At 39.1% G+C, this 13,473-nt stretch overlaps 1 protein-coding gene across 1 annotated transcript; it reads left to right on the forward strand.

Annotated features, from left to right (window-relative positions):
* Positions 1-1,287: 1,287 nt before the first annotated feature.
* LOC122992511 (trace amine-associated receptor 13c-like) lies at positions 1,288-2,672 on the forward strand. The gene is made up of 2 exons (XM_044366337.1): positions 1,288-1,460; positions 1,856-2,672. Exons 1-2 carry the CDS (start codon positions 1,288-1,290, stop codon positions 2,670-2,672), a joined length of 990 nt encoding a protein of 329 aa, XP_044222272.1.
* The last annotated feature ends 10,801 nt before the right edge of the window (positions 2,673-13,473 follow it).

The raw sequence follows: 13,473 nt of genomic DNA on the forward strand, positions 1-13,473 counted from the left end.
ATCGTAATCTGTAAATAACTAGAGCTGTCAAATGTTAATAAAGAGAAAATATTTCCCTCAGGATTGTTTTAGTACAAGTAGAAGGAAATGGAAGCATTCATATAAAGAACACGTAGGTTATTCAGATATGAAACGCTGTTGAAGAATGAAAGGTACAGATAAGTGCTGGAAAGTTCAATCTTCGAGTTGTCTCTGTACACTTGAGTACGGATTTCTAAATATATCTAGTATTTTGGTTGTATTTCAAGTTTTCAATGGTGGGTGTTGCACCTCTCAGGCCACTAGAATGCAGGACACTCTAACCAGATGTGTTTGTATCATGTGGTTGTAAATATATTTATGCTTCATGATCCTCTCAAAATATAAGGCTGTATGCTAAATACAGCTGATAGTTAATTAAATCTACTTGTTTTTTAATATACTTACAGTGATTATTGTTTTGATGCTACATGTGTATGATTTTTACAGTAAATAAAGAAAAATATTGTTGCAACATAACACTTTTATTAATGTAAAACATAACCTCGTCTGGGCACCATCTCCTTGAAGTAACCTTTAATGTCCATAGGAAACATTAAAGCTTCTTGTGACAAAGCATCATAACACACCACATCAGACGTGAGACTGATAAAGTTGTTTCTGTGTTTCTTCTTGGCACAGTTAAATTAGACTAATGGGAAGTGGTGCCCCTTTTCAAATGAGGATTTGGTATTAACAAAGGTGATGTTCCTACATGCGCTTGCTATGTGTACAGTCCGCACAGTCACAAATTTGGGGCTACACGTGAATGTCCACAGAGGGGTCCGTGCAGACCCTCACAGACATGAGTGGATGATGAAACGTGGACCCTTACGGCCACATAGCCACAGAAAACATGAATTGTCCTTTAGTGTCAGGTGTGCCACCAGACCCATGCCATCTGCAGATTTAAAAAGAATCATTCCCTCACTGCTGCATGAGGTGCACTTTGTGTAGATGGAGAAGAGAATCAGAGATAGAACATGGGTTAAGTGACAAAAAAAGGGCAGAGGTAGGACAAAGGAAAGGAAACAAGCAAAGAGAATAACAGAGGGTGGGTAGGAGACAAAGTGGTGATTGCAGGGCAAGTGATTAGATAATGAAGGTGTAATATGCAGAGTGAGGGAGAAGCGAAAACACAGTCCAACAGATACTGAGAAGGGTGGAGAAAGAGAATGTGAGAGAGATAAAGTAGTTATATGACTATGTATGACTCAGAGTTCTGATCAGAAAGCTGCCAGAGCTGCAGCTCTCTCATGATCTCTGATGATGGAGGTCCAGGAAGGAGCGGAGCTCTGCTTTCCACAACTCCTCAACACTTCCTGCAGGAGGCCAACGTCTTCTGGATCTGAAGCTGTGTTTCTGAAGATTCTGCTGTCCTCTCTCTCTCTGCTCACTGTGGCTCTCAACTTACTCGTCATCATCTCGGTCTCCCACTTCAGGTAGAAATACAATTATCAGCGGATCCTTTTTTAAAACTAATTAATATAAACATGTAAAAGAGCAACTTCTAAGTAATGTTGCACCTTGGAACACTAAACTATTCTGCCTTGCTGACAATGTTTTTGCAAAATAAATCTCAAATGTCTGACTTTGACACTGGAGACAGTGGTTCATGTCCTGTCTCCCCCCAATAATCAATGTATGTCAACCTTAACCAAGTAGTTTTGATTGTCTACACTTAACCATGTGTTAACTTTAGATGAGGCAGATCAGAAAACACTCAGATAAACACTAGATACTAGCTACACAATTTTTTTAAATATTTGTTTGAGTTGTTTTATCATTTAGATACAAAGACTTGTTGGTTTAATGATGCATTTCTCTTTTCCTCCAGGCAGCTCCACACACCCACCAACCTCCTCCTCCTCTCTCTGGCTGTATCAGACTTTCTCGTGGGCCTCCTGCTGATGCCAGGAGCAGTTGTCCTACAAACATTCTGCTGGTTTCTTGGTGATGAAATTTGTCTTCTGTGTAATTATATATCCTTCATCATTACCTCTTCCTCAGTAGGAGACATGGTGCTCATATCAGTTGACCGCTATGTGGCTATTTGTGACCCTCTGCATTACACCACCAGAATCACTGTGAGAAGAGTTAAACTCTATGTTTGTCTGTGTTGGTTCTTTTCTGCTCTCTTCAGCATTGTCTTTACAAAGGATGAACTGACTCAACCAGGTAAGTATAATTCCTGTCAGGGAGAGTGTGTGTTTGTCATTGACTATATTTCAGGACTTGTTGACCTTGTTCTGACCTTTATTGTTCCAGTTACTTTCATCATAATCTTGTATATGAGAGTGTTTGTAGTGGCTGTGTCTCAGGCTCGTGCAATGCGTTCTCACGTTGCAGCTGTGACACTCCAGGTTTCACTGACTCTAACATCAAAGAAATCTGAGTTGAAAGCAGCCAGGACTCTTGGTATTCTTGTAGTTGTGTTTCTAATATGTTTCTGCCCATACTATATCACAGTTCTTGCAGGGAACAATTTGCTCAATACTTCATCTGCATTCTTTGTGCTCCATCTGTTGCAATTTAACTCCTGCCTGAACCCTGTGATATATACCTTGTTCTACCCCTGGTTTAGAAAAGCTAGTAAATTCATTGTGACTCTTCAGATACTGCAGCCTGGCTCCTGTGATGCCAACATACTGTAGAGAGGATGTGGAGTGACTGAGATGAGATCTGCTCTACAAAGACTTAAGACTTTAACATGATGCATTTTTCAATCCACTTGACAGTTCATTCTGTACCAAAAAAGTATTGCATAACCTCACACTACAGCTGAAATAGGAGAAAGAGTTACCACATGAATATCTGTTAACATCAACAGCAACAGCTGTTCTGTAAACTCAAATCAATCAATCACAACATTTTGGGTATCACACTTTAGAATTAAAACCTACGTGCTGGAAAGTGACCCAGTTCAAACATGCAGAAACCTAAATAATCAGCTCATTTCTTGCTATTGCATCTTATGTGATCACAGATGCTGTTTTGGCCTCATAGAGTATTCAGGCCACAGATCAGAGAACAGTCATGAAGATACATTTAGTATTACAGATTAAAGCTTCCTTGTTGAAACTAACAAAATATCTCAACCTTTGAGACATTATAACTGACACATCAGCAGTACTGTCCAGGGTTTGAACTGCTTTGTCAGAATATTTTTTCATCATATCAAAAACAAGCAAAGAATCATTTGCATCCAAGAAAAGAGGGAGAGAGACAAAAAGGTGCAGCAGCAGCTGGTCACAGAGAAGAAGTTTTCAGAAAGTAGAAGTGAAAGTAAGCAAGCAATTTCACAGATACTGTAAAATTACAAATTAACATCCTGCATTCAAAGATTTACTTTGATAAATTACAGGAGGATTAGCAGCAAAATGTACTTAAAATATTAAAAATAGCAGACTTACTATGTTGAATGTCCTGTCTCAATATGTTATAATATTACATTACCAGATCATTCTGAATTAGTTACTTTAACGACTTTGTATACTGTTGTATTGTTTTTCAAGATATTGCATCATGTAAACTAGTAATGTTTTATAAGTAAAATCATAATCTGTACGTAACTAGAGCTGTCAAATGTTGCTTAGTAAAGAGAAAATATTTCCCTCGGAATTGTTTTGTAATATAAGTAGTAGATAATGGAAACATTCATGTAAAGTAAATGCAGGTTATTCAAATATGAAACACTGTTGAAGAATGAAAGGCACAGATGTCTAGGTGCGGCATCACACACTATCATAGGTAGAAGCCAGAGAATGTTATTCCTGTGATACAGAAGCGATGGTTAGTTACTGCTTTATGCAAATGTGGTTTTAAAAAGGATTTTGCGGGCTCTGTGTAATGACATTATGCATATATGCACACAGATTACCCATATATGTAGACCCCCCCATAAATAGTAAACATAATGTGCTGTAGACACAAATGTAAACAATTAAAATGTAAAATAAGTTAAAATAAAAGTCAAGAGAACTCATCTCTGATTGTACTAACTTTACTGGTGACATTAGAATTCTTCCTTTTCTTTGTTTTTTATGCACTGAGGAGGATTATTCAGTATACAGCAGTATTATCTGCACATTTAAACTGTCAGTGATTCATGAACACACGTTAGAGCCCAAATTTATGGTTATAGTTTCTCATGGTGCTTGTTTGTTTCGCCTGCTAACTTGCCAGAAGATAGAGCCATTGATTTATTTTACCCGTGACAGAAATTGAGTAAAGCAGTTGAGAAACCAAGGTCCATCAAGGATGAGTTCATAATAAACTTCTTGTCACATCTCAAGTTACTCTGAATTTTTCTCATATTTCACTGAGGTAATGCTGTTCAGAGATTTCTTTTACTTTGACATTAAAGAAGCGACGAATAGTGGTGGATTTAGAATTTTTTACATGGGGTGGCAAGAGGTTTTGGCAGGGTGGCATGGGAGGGTTCCCCACAAAAATATATACTTCTTCTGCAGGTAATAGCTAATAACTACTGAGTGTGTTTTCGTACTAGAGAGAAAACATACCACAAGGTTCATACCACAAGTGATCTCTTCTCTCTGTGAGTTTGTCAGCCTCTGTCTCTCCTGCCTCTCACTCTGCTCTCCTCCATCTCTTCCTCCTGCCCAGTCTGCAGTTTTTTTTGCTCGAGCCAGTGATAAAGTCTCTTTTGCCTTTTAACTTTCTATCAATCTAATTCAGCTGCACTGAACTCTCATTAAAGTCAAAGATACTGTTAAACCATGAAGGTTTTTAACAGAGATTTAGTTGGCTGTCACATTAGGGCAGCCTTACTCCTGCTGTCCACCACAAAGTGGACCATTAAGGACCAAACCAACCTGGTTCTGACTGCATAGGGTCCTTCATCCTGGTTGTTTATTAGCTCCCAGGGCTCCATCACCGTTGGGGCATCAGTTCCAATGAGTGAATCAATGTCAGCGTATGTTATGGAGATTAACATAACATAACATGGCTGAAAATATTGTTACCCTTCCAGCTTTTTTTTTTAAAAAAAAACAAAAAAACAACTAAATTTTCTCTGTATTAATTTGAAACTGATAGAAGTATATGGTATCCATCATTCTTTATTTCACATTGAAAATAACTGAAACTTTGCTTTTGATTTACAACTTAGCATATTATTTAATACAATTAAACAAATTAAAATAGCATGGCCAAAAATATTGGTACCCTTAACTTAATATTTTGTAGCACAGCCTTTGGAGGCAATAACTGCTGTTGAGTGCTTTCTGTAACTCTAATTAAGGTTTCTACACTTCTGGTAGTTTGACCCACTCTTCTTGAGCAAACTGTTCCAGTTCTCTCAGGTTTGATGGGTGCCGTCTCCCAGTCTCCCAGCTGCAAGTTTCAGCTATTTCAACAGATGTTCAGTGAGATTCAGATCAGGACTCATAGCAGGTCACTTCAGAATGGTCCAAAGTTTTCTTCTCATCCAGTCTGTGCCCTTAACAGATTCAAGGCACCCAGTGCCTGAGGCAGCAAAGCAACCACAAAACATCACTGAGCCTCCTCAATGTTTCACAGTAGACATGGTATTCTTTTCTTTGAAGGCTTCATTGTTTCTTCTGTTAGCATAGGGTTGGTGTGATTTACCAAAAAACTCTGATTTTGTTTCATCTGTCAAAAGCACATTCTCCCAGAAGGACTGTGGCTTGTCAACATGCATTTTGGCAAAGTCCAGTCCGGCTTTTTTGTGTCTCCCTCTTAGAAGTGGGGTCTTCCTGGGTCTTCTACCAGGAAGCCTAAAACACAATAGTCTGCTTAAAGTATCACTACAAATCAATTATTTCTTACAACTTCTAAAGGTTACCAATAATTTTGTCCAGGCTGTTTTAAAATGTCTTTGTTGAATAAGCATGAATGCAGTTATTTTCACAACTATTTTGTTTTGTTCCACTGCAAACCACACATTGACATGCATTGATAATAAAATATCTTTTAATTCCAACACTGTTCAGGGTGATATATATATCGATATGTATATGGCTCATGATGTGCAACAATAGAAAAGATGGAATCATCTTCGTAACCAGCCCCAATATGGCCACAGGTCTGAGACATTGCAGTTGAAACACATGTAGGGCACAGAGACTGTTGGGCTTGTTCTGAGAATGTTCCTTTATCCTTCCAAGGTGCTTTGTTTTGCAGTCTTTGCTTGTGTGGCCTATACATTCAGGCACCTGAGACAAATTCATTTTTCCTTGATGAAATTAATCTTGTCCCAGTGTTCTTTTACTTTAAACTATGAGCATTTATCAAGTGAGTGACTACTTTGTCAACAAAACAGACAGTTGTGAGTAGAGGAGGAATGACACTGGTGGCAAAACTGCTTCACTTTTTCCTTTGCTTTACATGACTAGAGTTGGTGGGTTGTGAGTCCTGAATATTGCCAAAAAATGGATCTGAGGCAATTTTGACTTGCTTTTTGATAAAGGCATCAAGGTCAGTACACACTGCTGTCTCACGACTTCACCCTTAGAGATCACGGGCAAGATTTCTCCATTTTTCCCTTAAGTTGTAAGGAAGTTTCAAGATAATGGTCCTCGTGTTAGATTGTAGGTCCAGTTCCTTCATATGCACCATTTTCTCTTTTAAATTTGATAATCATCAAAGAAATAGGGAGAATGATTGTACTGTTTTAATATCCTCACTTTTAACAGGTGTCAAGCTGAGAATCCTTTCCATATGAGCAGATACAATTTTATGTTCATTTCCAAAGTGATCTGCTAGAAGATTTTTGGCTCCGTGGTATCCCTGCTCTGAAGGTAAGCACTGACAACTATGCACTAAGTCTCTTGGCTGGTCCCTGATGTAATGTGTCGGACACTCAGTATAATGCAGAAAAAAGATAGAAAAAACAACAGTAGTGATTAATGGCTGTACAGATTCACTTCTTCATACAAAGACACACACTAAAGTCTATTGTTTTGTTTTTTTTTTCTTTTTTATGAACGGCAGTTGTGCATAGGAGTATTGCATAGCGATTATGTTCAGCATTCCCAACTCCATCAGATAGGGTTTTTCCACTAGCTCAGGTTGGTCTGCTTTGGACGCAGCTAGCCAAACTAACCCACGATGAAACATGCCTCCACTTCAGCCTCACAGCAGGGTATAACCAAGGCGAGCTGGGCTGGTGTGATCCCGCTTGCTGTCAGTGCTGACCACGGCCAACCCATGAGACCCCCCCTCCTCCCCCTCACACAAGTGGTGTGTTGTGAGACATGTGTGTCCGTCTTGGAGACCAGAGAGAAAGCTGTTTCTGTGTGTTCAGCTCTCAGTACTTTTGTATCTTCTAAATAAATCTCTGTGGTTTGAAGTTAAGTTTCTCTCCTGATCCTGTTTGGATCGGCAATATCTGCTTTATTTTAGTGTTTCCGTATCGCTTTCAGCCGTGTTGAAGTTACTGCTTTCGTGTGGTCTCATAGAATTAGAACTCGAAGGCAGTTGTCCAGCTTTATAATGCGCTTTTAATTGAGAATTGATGCCATGGGCCAAATTAAAAAACTAATATATAAAATTAGAAAAAGAAAAAAATATCTTGCAAAAAGGGCACTTACCTCGTCAGAGGCCCAAAAGGCAGGTGCATAAGCATCACCTTGAGTCTATCTGTGCATGTGCTTGAGTATTCTCACATACAAAGGTCAGGAGCAGTTTTCCCACTGATGCCATATCCAAAAGGTAATGAATAAAACAATCCCTGTTGATCATCCATCCAAATTCCAACAGGCTCCAACGAGTCCAGAGATGACTCCTTCCTTTGAATCCAAGGGCTTTTTTTAGTTTATGTAGTGGCCATGTGTCAGGAATCCAAATCAAACTTAAATCAAACTTAGAATCAAAGGGCCACTGAGACACCATGGGCATGGTGTACACAGGCAAAAGAAGTCCATTGTCCATGCCAAGTTTTTGTGTTACTTTTTTCCTCAAAAGCAAGCAAGCAAACACAAGAACAAATGGATCATGGTTCCTGCCTCCTCTCTCACTCTTGTAAAAAAAAAAACACGTAGGCCCTCTCCCGTGACAGAGGGAGGGTTGCACAGAAACTGATGAAGATGATGAAGGTGTGATGTGCAGAGTGAGGGAGTTGGGACATCAAGACCTACACGAGAATGTCTGTCTGCAGTGGGGTCCGTGCAGATGGACACGAAAAGCATGCAACTAGAGCCATGTCATCTGTGTATTTAAAAAGAGTCATTCCCTCACTGCTGCATGAGATGCACTTTGTGTAGATGGAGATGAGAATTGGAGTTAAAACATGGGTAGTGACAAGAAAAGGGGCGGAGGGAGGACAAAGGAAAGAAAATAAGCATAGAGAATAAAAGAGGTGGGGTAGGACAGAGAGGGAGGGTTGCAGGGAAAGTGATGAAGATGAATTTTCTAAAATTAAAAGCATAATAAAAACAAAAACAGGATTTTTAAGCCTCTTTCCACTTTTATTCGAATACAAATACAAATACAAATAATTTTGCTGCCCCAACAAAGACAGATACAAATACTGGGCCCTCTGCACATCCCTAGTAGGTACTGATTTCATGTGGCAGGATGCTGGATGGTATAATGAATTCTTGCTGGAGCAGGTGATTCCCCATTGGGATGAGTGAGAAGAGGATTTGCCACAACATGCAAAGAGGATTTTGCCACAACAAACAACCTGTCACTCTGGTTCGGCACGGCAGTTGCCTAGTGTTCTTAGGACCAGTAAGTGACATAGGGATATTAACAAATACCACAGGGAAATGGATATGAGAGACTCTCACACGCCAAAGACTTTGAATATTTACTTCAAGTATACATAATATTGTACACACTCCACACCTTGTAATTTTTGAAGACTTGTTGTTGGCTGGATCAGTTATATTGTTTAAGATTTGAATCTTATAAGTACAGTTAATGGCTTGCTATTTCCGTAGGTCAGAAGACTGTGAAAACAGTATATTCTGCAATATTTTGTAAACCTAAGTTACTCAATGAAATATATGAATGAAACAATGAGAGATTTCCCTCAACAACATGTGTGACTGACTCCACCGTTGCAGGTAGAGAAGATATTCTCTACCTTCTTGAGTCAGTAATCATGACAATGAATCAATAAAAGTCAATAATCATCATGACAATGAATCAGTAAAAGTCAATAATCATGACAGATAATCATTAAAGGCCAAGAGCCATTTATTTTTATTTTTACTTTGAGGAGGATCCAGAAATAATGGTGACTCAAATGAGCTATATTGAATCATTGCCAACATACTGAAGGTCATCATATGACGTCATTATGGGAGGAACGACTGTATCAAAACCATTACTGTTGGTGTATAAAATAGCTCAGTGTACGAAAGACTTGTAACTAATGGTGGAAAATACCAGGAACTGCAAAAACAAGGAGGAGTCATGGAAGATAAGATAAGAATAAGCTTCACAGAAGGAGTAGTTGAATTGGGTATATAAGCAAGTGCTTTTGTGACTGTGATTCATGGACCAGCCTCAGTTTACTCTCAATACATAGTGAATCTATTATTATATTGCAATGAACACCAGTTTCAGTGTATTTCTGGATTGTTGGAATATCTTAATTTTTGGGATAAATATGTTGTGGAAGACTTGAAGACCTATTGGTCCAGCTGAAGGACTTTTCCATGACAATATGCAAATGTAACCACATTAAATTGACAGGTAGAGTTATCCCATAAATGGTCATTAGAGGGCGCTATAACACAGTGTAGTGCTAGTGACAGTACTGTAGAGAGTCAAGGTTGAACCATGGAGAAAGACACTATGTAAGTGCTGCTCAGAGAGAGTTATAGAGAAGAATGCAGGAGCTTCCACAAGCTGTGCCAGAAGCTTATGATATTAAGACACTTAGTTAACTTTTCTTCTTATCATTTTACTGGTTGGGAGACCGGAGGATTATTTTGATGTTGATGTACCTGCTTTTGGGAAAAACCTGTGAATCTCTGGTGAGTTAACGTACTAAGTTAGCATAGTAGGCTAGCGGTTAGTCAAATTGTAAATGTGGATCTTGTGTTACCTTTATAAACTACTGCATTATTTTGTGTTATGTTTTCTTTACCTTATCAATACCATAAACCAATCGGAGATATCCATATGAGAGCATAGAAATGGTTTTCCCTGCTGAAAAAAACAGCTTAAACCAACTCAGGTTGCTTGTTTTAGCTAGTTTGAAGCTGGTTTTGCTGGTTAACCGTGTTGGTTCAGCTGGTGATAGGCTGGTGCAGCTAGTTGGCCATCCTGATTGAACTAGTCCCTCAGCTGGGCCAGAGGTCAGGCTGGTCAGCCAGCTTGGAAAAGTTGGTGTCAAGCAGAAACAGATGGTCGGCCAGCTGAGAAAAGATTGGTCAAGCTGAGTCAAGCTGGTGTAACTGGTAGGCCAACTTGGTCAAGCTTGTGTCAGGCAGGTGAAGCAGGTTGCACTCAAAATTAAAAATTCAATATTAAACGGACATATCTCTGTATAGAGAACTGCATAAATCAACAGAGATTTTGAATATATGTACGTATTTAAAAATTTACACTTGCACTCAAGAAATGCTTGGTTCCAAGATTGACTTAAACAACCCAAATACAACCTTTTAGGGCTTTCCCTTGCCTTCTTGGGCCCAAGACAAATTTCAGAGAATCTCCCAAGAATCATAACCTGTTAACCATAACCAAGCTGTTGTATCTCACTTATTGCTTTAATATACCACCTAAAACAACCGTATTAAAGATGCCATCTGTTACGACTGAGGTTGTTTTTTGGACCCAAAAGCAGACACGGAAAACAGACAGTTGGATGAGAAAAAGATGGTTTAATCAGCAACCTTTGGTTATGGAGGGTAGAAGGGAATGGTGCTGGCACTGGCAAGGAGCAGGCAGGCTGGAGAGGGGTTGTGTGGCAGAGAGAGCCAGGTGGCTGGGTGTGCTCGGTGTGGTGTGGCTGGAGAATGGGCTTGCAGCTGAAAAACAACAGATGACCGGGTGGACGGGTTGACACTGGAGACCTAGGCACAGGAGAAGTCGTGTTAGTGGAAGCACCAAGAAGAAAGCACATGAAAATAACTCTAGTATAGATAATACTGAGTGGCCAAGACTGTAGCTACCACTAAGGTGACTGAACAATCTGGCGATGAGTGGAAGGAGAGCTGGAGTATTTGAGCTGTGGCTTGAGGAGCTGATCGTAGACAGGAGTGGAATTGAACCCAGGTGCCAGGTCAGGGAAGCTGCACTCACACACACACAAACAGACAGGGGAGGAAGACACACAGGGGAAGACAGGGAAAAAACAGAAACAAGGAGAAAAGCTAGAGACCCAGCCAGAGCCCAGAGCTAAAACACCCGTTGAACTGTGTAGAGTTCTGCATTGCTGGTCTGGCCTTGGAATCAACACAATAGACACCCACAACTTTGCTGATGACAACTTTCCCATCCTTTCTCCATAATACTCCCTTGGTTGCAAGTACTTTTGCTTGATCTACAAAAGACTTGAGAAAAACATGCATCTGAGGCTTTACTGATCCAAACTACAACCCAGCCGACATCACATGTTTGAACTGAGTGTTTGGTGGCAGCTCATTGAGGTGAAGGTGAATGGGCCAGATGGAATATTTGGATGACTTGTAAAGAGGTGAACCATCTGAATTGAACGTGTATGACAGATTGTTAGGATCTAATAAAATTTCACCTGGTGCTGACAGCACTTTATACAGGTCACTGTCATAAATGTCTGATATAATGTTTTCTGCTTTGCTTGGTCTGTCCACCCTGTAGCTCAATTTGCTCTGTAACTCTGGAGTTTGAAGAATGTACTGAATCTGAGGAGCTATTGGGACACTGATAAAGAGGCTCCCATTGTCTAGGGTGTTTGGGAAAACTGGTGAATTACATCCTGAACATTGTGTGACACTGTTCTCTAACACATCATTTTGACTTCCCAAATTGGCTTTACACAGGCCTTACAGTAAAAATGAAAGTTGATTTATCCATGTTATTTTGAAACACTTTATAAAGGCATACTTTGACCCTGGTACAACATCTTGCTCAAATAAGTGATAAGTTTAAGCAAATCATCAAGGGCAGATGCAGTTATTTGATGCCTTGCTACATAGGTCATGATCATCAGTACTGCCTCAGCCCTTGATGTTGTACCTGTGGCCACCAGAGGCGTGTCCATCCCTGTATACTCCATTCCCAAGTGGATCATTTGAACAGTCCGAGTTGCTATCATTTGGTGACATATTAAACTCTATTTTGACAACTTTCAGAACATCTTTATACAACAAGGTTCATTTGTCTTTCTTCCTTAAACGTGGATCCACCATTTTGACTATCTACTCACTTTGCAACTATTTTTGAAGGTGTTGGTTTAAAGGATAAAGCTGGTGATTTTATTACAAAAACTATTACAAACATGTAATTGAGACACACCTCTGCACTGGGTAATGTGTTCCTTCACCCAGAAGGCAATGCCTATTTTTTTTTTTTTTATAAACAGTTTCAGAGACAAATAACAGTGATAAAATATGAACCCTAAGTAGAGCAGTTCCTTGTACATCAGACGCCACTGCACATGGGTAAGAATGAGGTTCCGTTTAGAGCTACGCTAGCTTGTTGTCCTAAATATCACAACCTCTTGATCTTATGCTGCAGTGTAAATAACTTCAGTACAAAGTCAAAAGGTTGTGACATGTGCCACAATAAGCTAGCGAAGCTCTGTAAAAGAACCACGTTCCTGAAAAAGAATGAATGCAACAATGTGCTTCATGGTTGGTTTTGCTCTGCACATAAGATTTGTTGACAATAGGAAGAATATAGAAAATATCCCTTTAAAGGACAAGCCAGCCTTTTCCTTTGAAATTTGTAAATACTGTAAGTGCACCAGGACAGTAGAAAAAAACAGAAATGATAATGAAATTCCACACAAGCTGAATTTGTATATTTGTTCTGAAATAAATTGGAATTTGAACAAGCTACCTTTTTGTAAAAGAGCTATACTTTACACATTTAACAAAAACAAGAGACTTAAAACAACAGCATTGTATATGCTCAATTTTTTTAGTCTTAGTTGATATACAGATGGATGACACATTGAAGGAGAAGCCTACATGAACTGTGTTAATAAGGTACTGTAGATTAAGTCACATACAGATAAAAGAGTAAGAGAAATATGATTACAAATGGTAATTATACACATTCTTTTTTCTTGAAACACAGCACACAGTTGATTGAATTTACTAATTATCTGGATTAAGTCGCATACATATAAAAGAGTAAGAGAAATATGATTACAAATGATAATGAAATTTTTGTACAGTAGTAATAAGAGATATTTTCCCTGCTGTTGTTTTCAAATCCTGATTAAAATATTTTTACTATATTCCTCTCAGTTTACAAGCATTAAGTGTAATTTACACTGTGGTGGTAACAATCAACACCTGTAGACAG

Source organism: Thunnus albacares, chromosome 11 (assembly GCF_914725855.1).
Source record: "Thunnus albacares chromosome 11, fThuAlb1.1, whole genome shotgun sequence".
Lineage (NCBI taxonomy): Eukaryota > Metazoa > Chordata > Actinopteri > Scombriformes > Scombridae > Thunnus > Thunnus albacares.

Coding starts and splice junctions, on each gene's coding strand:
- LOC122992511 (XM_044366337.1), top strand. CDS start 1,288: ATGGAGGTCCAGGAAGGAGCGGAGCTCTGCTTTCCACAACTCCTCAAC. Junction 1,461..1,855: donor ATCTCGGTCTCCCACTTCAG/GTAGAAATACAA, acceptor CTTTTCCTCCAG/GCAGCTCCACACACCCACCA.